The 7,863-nt window shown below is 44.7% G+C and overlaps 1 protein-coding gene across 1 annotated transcript; it reads right to left on the bottom strand.

The window, feature by feature from the left end:
- Nucleotides 1-2,368: 2,368 nt before the first annotated feature.
- Nucleotides 2,369-6,547, bottom strand: bmp10 (bone morphogenetic protein 10). Its single transcript, XM_071922250.2, has 2 exons — nt 6,139-6,547; nt 2,369-5,461 (listed from the first exon to the last, which is right to left on the bottom strand). Exons 1-2 carry the CDS (start codon nt 6,545-6,547, stop codon nt 4,380-4,382), a joined length of 1,491 nt encoding a protein of 496 aa, XP_071778351.2. The 3' UTR covers nt 2,369-4,379.
- Nucleotides 6,548-7,863: the final 1,316 nt, after the last annotated feature.

The following is a 7,863-nucleotide window of genomic DNA, read 5'->3' as shown; positions in this document are numbered from 1 at the left end:
GAGATAATCAAGTTGTATAGCATTACTTTGTATAACATAGCTTCCTTCCTCCAAAGCACAGCAACACAGCTATGATGTATCTTTCTGAGCTAGACATACATACATGACTCTAATATGTAATGGGACACTTATAAATTAGAGGAGTAGACTACTGTCATTTTAATGAAATGTGGGTATATTTTTCTTGGGTCTCCGGTGAGTATAAGTCATTACCGTTAATGATGAGTGATGGTTGTATGATTGTTCATGTTTCTTTGTGGGTTCTTTTCACTTTGTTATGCACTAAACCCACGCTGCTGGAAAGTCAATCACAGTGTAATATTCCTTGGAATGCAAGAGTATGTGAACCACGGTGAACATCTGCATTTCATTACTCGGACCCCGTTAGTGGGTTTTCGGGAATTTCGCAATCGTATTCTCCATGATTAAATGATCTGAGTCAAGTATGAATTGTTTAAAGGTGTGTGGTGTACTGTTACATATGGACGACAAGAACGGATTGAGCAACTGCACTTTTGTGGGAACTGAAGAGGTTTGAGGAATGAGCGAGAGATGAGTGAGTGCGCTGGGTGGAGGTGTTGCCATGAGATGGGCCGATAAGCATGTGACCCAAAACGGAAACAATCAGGCCCTATTAGAGTCTCTACGTCAGAGTCAGGGCAAGACATGCAGCTTCGGATGACACACACCAAAACACACACGTTCACACCGAGGCACGCCCCGACTTTCAGCTGCAAACGTCCTGTGCTGTCAGTCAGTGGAGCCTTTCACAGATTTCAAGCACAGCGAGGGTCGTGTACGTAGGAAACTGTGTTGAAAGTCAGTTTATTTATTTGTTGTTATGCGTTTTCCCACGTTAACGTGTCTAATCTCACAAACACTCTCCACAGACTCTAGCATAAGCACAAGCTGAGAGATTAAAATGCTTACGACAGTGCCGTCACGTTAGGTTTGTCCACTGTGTTCTTCGACCCATATCAACACAAGAGAGGGAGAGAAAGCACAGATCATTCTGCACCCATCCTTATCATTGGAGCAAATGCTAAAGACTTCCCATTTCGTCATATCCCCTAAATGTTTGCCATTCAGTAACACAGGCCAGATTCATATTTCTGCCGTTTTGTAAATATTCAATTAGTGAGCCTCACACACTGTTGTTGCACAGTAATTGGCCGAGGTTCTTGCCCTCTGGTCTGTAGCTATTTTTAGGCGACCTCCACCCTCATCTTACATGAGAGGTCAGTCAGTAGCCGGCTTGTTTGCTCTCTGAAACATCTCTGTGCACTTGTCATTAGTGCTCTGCTGCCAAAGACTTGTCTTTGAAGTGTCTGTTCACAGCCACCATCACTGTAATGGGCCACTATAACTGTAACACACAATGTTCACTGCTTGTAGATGAGAGATGCATGCATGTGCAGGACATATTTTATCACAAGTAACATTTTACTGGTATGGCATCCAACCATCTGATCCATAAAGTCATTTCGTAAGTTGAGAGAGGATACCAGAGGATATCAGTAACATTACATAATAGCATAACAGTTATTTTGTATCAATGGTATTCCATTACATAATAGCTATTTTGTATCAATGGAATTATGGCCACATAAAAGTATCCACCCCAGCTCTCACACACCCCTTCTTTTCTCTTACATCCAAGCCAGGTTTCAACATAAGCGCGCAACCAAATAGCACAAAGCATAGGAGCACCAGATCATGTGTATTGGATTGCAAAACTGTGTAGATAAATTATTCTTTGGGGGGGGGGGGGGGGGGGGGGTTATTAATGCAGACTATAATTATTGCATTATGTTTTGGCCTTCATGCCCGTTAAGTGCGTGCTGCTTTGGAGAGCAAAGTGCTTTTCCTGTTTCTGTCCCTCCCATAATAACCTCAGTGTTTGGACATGGGTTGCACAACAAGCCCTCTCAACCAGAGAGAAAAGCAGCCTGGCATCAGCTCACTGAAGACATTCACAATGTACCAGCTACACATGCACAGTGCTCCTAGTGCAGTGCACCACTGTGGTTGTGTATGTACCATATTTTCTGAGATAATACTGTATCTTTAACTGAGCACTCTTAAAAGCCAACAGGATTTACAATGCTACCTGCCACAATGGTGCAGCGCACTTTTGCACATTTGCTTTTGCGCGGCCGGCACATATGGACTCTTGGCAGTATACTGCACTGTATACCCGTGTGAATCTGCAAACATCCTTGTATCCTTGTCTATTTCCCCACAGGGAGCATTCAAGTTTCATCTTTCATCTCCAAATAGAAATTCTGTGCCTCACAAATTGTTTACAGCAATGAAACAGGACAGAGAACTAAAACAACAGAAAGCCATACACATTTCAGACCATGAATCCGATCTTTATCCTTTATTTACACCTTCAATGTGCGTTGGTACATGGAAAGAACAATGTAATGCTTCTGCCGTCTAGATTAGAGTCCACATTCATATAAAATTCAGATAGCAGTGTGAAGGGCACAGAAAGAGACATAGAGGCCACGTCTTTGCTTAGTTTTCTGTTTGCAGTTTCTTTTCATAGGTTTTCCATCACAGCTGTCTGCATCTGCTAGCTGTCAGTGTGCGCAGCAGGCCATCCATTGTGTTCATTAGTGGGGCTTCCAGTCTGTTTCCCATGGTTCTGTGTTTGTGTGTCATGCATGAACTATGAACTGTGAGTTGATAATGTCGAACTGAATGATCTGAATGTTGTTGTCCTTGTGGAACAGTTACAGATGCTTTAATTTTCAATTGTATTATGGAAAAGAAATCATGTGAAATTGATTGTGAAATTCTGGTGTCCCTTTGGACGCTTAAAATACTCTTTTGTTAAATTATGTCAGTCGTTCATTTTAAACCACAATATTTACAATCATCTTGATATGAGATTACCCTGATTACATTTTGAACAGTGTGGTCAGAAAGTATGTAAACTTTCTAAAAGGGTTGGGATCAATGACAAATTCTTAGCTAAAAAGCTTCTGAGATTCTTAGGAATTGATCTTCTTTATTGTGAAATTTGTTACAATTGCTCTTCCTGAAGTGAGCAGATGAATCGTCAAAGATACCAAACCTGCTCCACACAACATAAACTATAAAATTTTACATAGTTATCTACTCTTTGTTGTAAAAATCAATAAATTAGAACAATAAATAGTCTTTTATTTGACACGAGCAGCAGAGGTCAGTATCAAAAGGCTTATCACAAAAGAAAATAACTGTATCTCCTTCGAGAATCTGTAAAGGGAATGCGACAAGGTGCCCCCCTTTCCTCTCTTTGTTTCTGCCTAAAGATGAGAACAGTCCAAACAGTCCATCTTTACCATAAAAGTGAGGGATGACTGAACCGAGGAGCTGGAGATATGTTAGGGGAGCATGGTGCTAGGTCAGTGAGTTGAGCCAGTATAGATTGTCGGTGCCTAGGAATTTGGACAGCCAGCCCCCCTTTGTCCGGTCCCACTCTCCTATCCCACCACCACCTCCCAAACTGCCTAGAATGGCGTCCGGTCCACAAAGCCTGAGTGGCGGCATACATGTTTCTCAACCCCGACACCTCGTTATCACTGTAGCCAGGGGGGAGTGGAAGAGCGGCATGTGATTGGAGCTGAAGTGGGAAGGAGGGTTGGGAGAGATAACCCCGCCACTCAGACCCCTGTCCAGCACCTACGTATCAGGGGAGGGGGACAGGAGGCAGGAGGCGGGCCTGGAGAGTTCGGGTCTAGTCAGGTTGCCTTGGGGAGGTCGCTTTACTGAACCAGGCCGCATGAAGTGCTGATTAGTGTTTGCATCCAGTGGGGAGGCCAGAGATAAGTGGAGAGGAAGACAGATGTCAGAGGATCAGTGTCGAAACAGGAGGAAGGAGGAGGGGGGGAAGCAACTGGCCCAACAGTTCCCACCAGCCCGCACACACTGTAGGATGTACTGTGCTGTTTGGTTGGGTCCTTTGGGAATTCTTAGGCTTTTTTAGTCTTGCTGGCACAAAGATATACCTTAGCATCACCATTAACAACACTTTGACTGTAGATCTGCTGCACATTTCCATCAGAGTTCACCTCTCCATTGTCTGAATGATGGCAACTGATATTGTTGACTTTGACTGTACAAGATGAAATATTCTTTTTTTGTCTTGAAATACAAAATATACATTTACAGACCACACTCATTTGTTTGGAGCATACATAGATTTGTGAATGTGCATGTCCAATGTCACTGAGTAAACCTTATAGAGATTGCAACAACAGCTCCTCTTCTTCAATTATGCAGAGCATTGGTTTATCTCCTTTTTCAGCTTATTGTTAGTTTTGTGTCCTGGATCTTTCCTCTTGTAGTAAGACTTTGCAAACAGTGCATGTCTCTGAAAGCATGGACTATCTGCAGCCACACTCGGCCACCACCATGCCTTCAAACTTGTACTTGTAGGTGACCACGCCTGTGTCATCCAGGTAGAGAAGGGAGATGGGGTCCAGTTTGGTGGGCACGCAGCAGGCCCGTGCCGCCTTCTGAGGACTGTTGATGTTGACCAAGGTCTGGACAATAGCATGCTTGGTGGGTGTAACATGCTTCGTCAATGGAAAGGTGCAAACGCCGCTGCATTCGAAGGCATCATAACCCGTGGGCGCCAGGATCCAGCTGTCCCACCCGATATCCTTGAACTCTACAAACAGAGATTGTTTCTTGCAGTGGTTGCCCTTGGCGTTGCGACGGATGCGGGACGCCGTGTCGTAGATCAGGTTGGAGCGCATTTGGATGAGGGCCTCTTCATCCGGCTCCTCAACTTCTTCCCCTTCCTCTCCCTCCCTCTCCAGCTCCCCCCACAGCCCATTCAGGCCCATCCCCAAGTTGTCTTGGAGAACCATGTCCGACGTCTCGTGGTGAATCATCTCGTTCAGCTCGCGCCTGTCATCGCGGTGATCACCGCTTTGGTCGTCTGAGAAAACAATCAGCAGGGGTTTGTGTTTTTCCTCGGGGCTAGTGTCAATCTTCATGTCCCCCTTGGGTGGCCCCCCATCACCGTCGCCCTCTGCCATACCCTCAACAGTATCTTCATTAGCCAGGCTAGCAATGTGCACTTCCAACCTGTGAGTGGTGCCGTAGTCAGACTTGCGCCATCGTTGAACGGCAGCAGTAAGATCAAAGGCCTCCCAGCCGTTGTCAGTGCCATAGACCTGGCGTGAAGCCAACTCCACCAGCTCTGTCCGTCCTCCTCCTCCTCTAAATCCATCTCCTCTCTCGGTGTTCTCATCAGTCATGTTGTCATCTCCGTCATGCGACTCCAGCTCATAGATGGTGACCTTGCGGTCGACCCCAGCATAAAGGTGGCGGTCGGTCTGAACTAGGGTATAGAGGCGGAGCTCAGCTGCTGTGATGCGTTCATGGTTGGGGACGGACACGTTGAAGAGGAGTGGGTGGCGCCTCACTCCCCCAACACCCACAACACTGGGAGATGAGTCTGGGGAAGAGAAATAATGGCCAAAGTTCAACTTCTGCACATTCTGTACATTCTTTGTAGTGTATAGAGAAACCTGTTTCAATATACAGTATACATGACCACTGCAATTTCAGTAGATTTAAGTTCTGCAATGTAGGTTTTTTCAAGGAATTAAATGGTAAATATAAATGTCTTGCAATCTTGAATCTTGAACAAACCTTTTAACTGATATTTTACTATACTTTCTATTTGTCTTTGTATTTAGGGTTTTTCCAATTGGAAATGAGAATAATATTTTGATGTACTGCCTTACAAAGGCAAAGAGCAGCAACAAACAACAAGGTCATGACTAGGATTTCAATTTGATATCTACAAAAATTATATTCATATATGTAAGCATACAGTCCACTTCTGTACTAGCAGTGCTTTTGTCTAGACAGGAGATACACTGAAGTCATTTTTCTCAGTTTCACTACTCGTGCAGTTACTGCTCTTTGACCTTGTAGGGCAGAATATAATGAGAAAAATAAAATGAATATTCATAAATGCAAAGATTTTGAATTGAGCATTCATTAACTTAATATTGGAGAGGTAAAGCTTTGTACAAATTGCCAATACTTCCAGGCAAATGAGAAAATATTTAAGATGTTTTCGAAAAATCTAAGAACAATTAACAAGAAAAAACAGAGGTCCTCTACCTTCATTTTTGAAGCTGCGGATGATGTTGGCGGTGGGCATGGCAGTGCGGTCATTAGCAAAGCGGTTGTACAGCTCCATCATGTACTCTGGCGGCTCCACACGTGTGCTTCCAAGAGGCTGGGGAGGGGGACCCAAGCCAGACAGGTTGAAAGTCCGGAGAAACTGCTCCTTCAGGCTCTCCAGCAGGCTCTGCATGTCCATATCACTGTCCTGCTCCAGCAGTGAGGGATCCACCACCCCTCCGTGCCCGTCTCCCAGCCCCGGAGCCGGGCGATGCCTCTGCAGGGTGTGGGAGATGGGGTTGCCCTGTCCACGGAGAGGCCCCTGGAGGAGAAGCATGGAAAACAGCAAGAACAAAGTCTTGGAGGTGCAGATGTTTCCCAATTTAGAGACCCAAATGCTCGCCATGGAAAAACCAAGCTGCAGCGCTCTATTTTATGCCCTCTGGGGTTAAGGAGGAACTGATGCAACAGTAATGCAAAATAACTGTGATCTCTGAACCTTTTAATCCAATGGTCAGGTTTTCAGTTCAGTACATCTCTAGGCCAAAAACATCCACATGAGTTCTGGTTCAGTGGCAGCAGCTCAGTAGTGTTGTTGACCCTAACATTTGGCCAGTGGGACCCTCTCTCTCTCTGCAGTGGTGTATTCCTGACGCTGTGTGTGGCTTGTTGAGCAGATAAAGCGCTCTCTTTCCAGATCTCACAGCCTTTATTCTCATGCACACCTTTTGATGTCCCGTACCAAAGAGCTGTAGTTCCGGTGAGAGGGTGGCCGAGGCTTGGCTTTGTCCATGGGAGTCATCTCTGTTACGTCCTCTCCTCTTTCAGTCTCTCTCTGTACTCTGCTCTCTCTTCCCAGCTTGCCCTCTCTTTCTTTCTGTCCCTTATCTATGATATGGTAGGCTCTGCATTGCTCAGTGCTTATGGTGTCTTTGCGTGTGCGTGCATGGGTGTGTGTGTGTGCGTGCCTTCTATGTGTGCGGGTGTATGCGCACGAGTGTGTGCTGTTATCTCACAACTTCCTTAATGAGGATTTTGTAAACACTGTCCTGTAGCCTCTTCCTTGTGGAAGTGCTATTTTGTTTGGGTGGGTGCTCCAGGGTTGATATTCTTCATTTGTTTATTTGCTTTGTAAATGGTGGAGTTCTGCGAGCTGCTGTATAGGCTCCATTGACCATTTCTTTTTGACAAAATACACCAAAGGTCTGTTGATATTGTTGAATGGAACAGGATACGTCTGTTGGACAGAACTTGTCCAAATGAAATTGAAATGCAATGAGGTGTGAGGCCTAATGGCCGAGGATGACAGATACTGAGCTCACTTTGAGAGTGTAGAACATTAAAACAGCTTATGAGGACAACTCATAAGCTCATGAGCTAATCACAAATTTCAAGAACTTAAAGGTTTTTTAAATATCGTAATGTCTTGACGAAGTACCATAAATCTTGAAAACGCCCACAGAATGATCTTTGCATTTCTAACAGTAAAAAACCTTCAAACAGAAAAGAGTAATCAAGTTTAGTATGTTGCATGTATTCTTCCTTTGTTGTTAATTTTGTACATAGCAACAAAACAACAATCCCTCACTCCCCTCTTATTCCTGCCCTCCTCCTAACATACGTGCACTTCCTCTTTTGGCTGGCGATTGTACACAGTGTCCTAAATGGGTTATCTGGACGCAAGAGGCTGTTTCATAAATGCAAGAGGAGGACACAGAGTTA

Source organism: Centroberyx gerrardi, chromosome 8 (assembly GCF_048128805.1).
Source record: "Centroberyx gerrardi isolate f3 chromosome 8, fCenGer3.hap1.cur.20231027, whole genome shotgun sequence".
Lineage (NCBI taxonomy): Eukaryota > Metazoa > Chordata > Actinopteri > Beryciformes > Berycidae > Centroberyx > Centroberyx gerrardi.
This window is presented reverse-complemented; position numbering and strand designations above follow the sequence as displayed.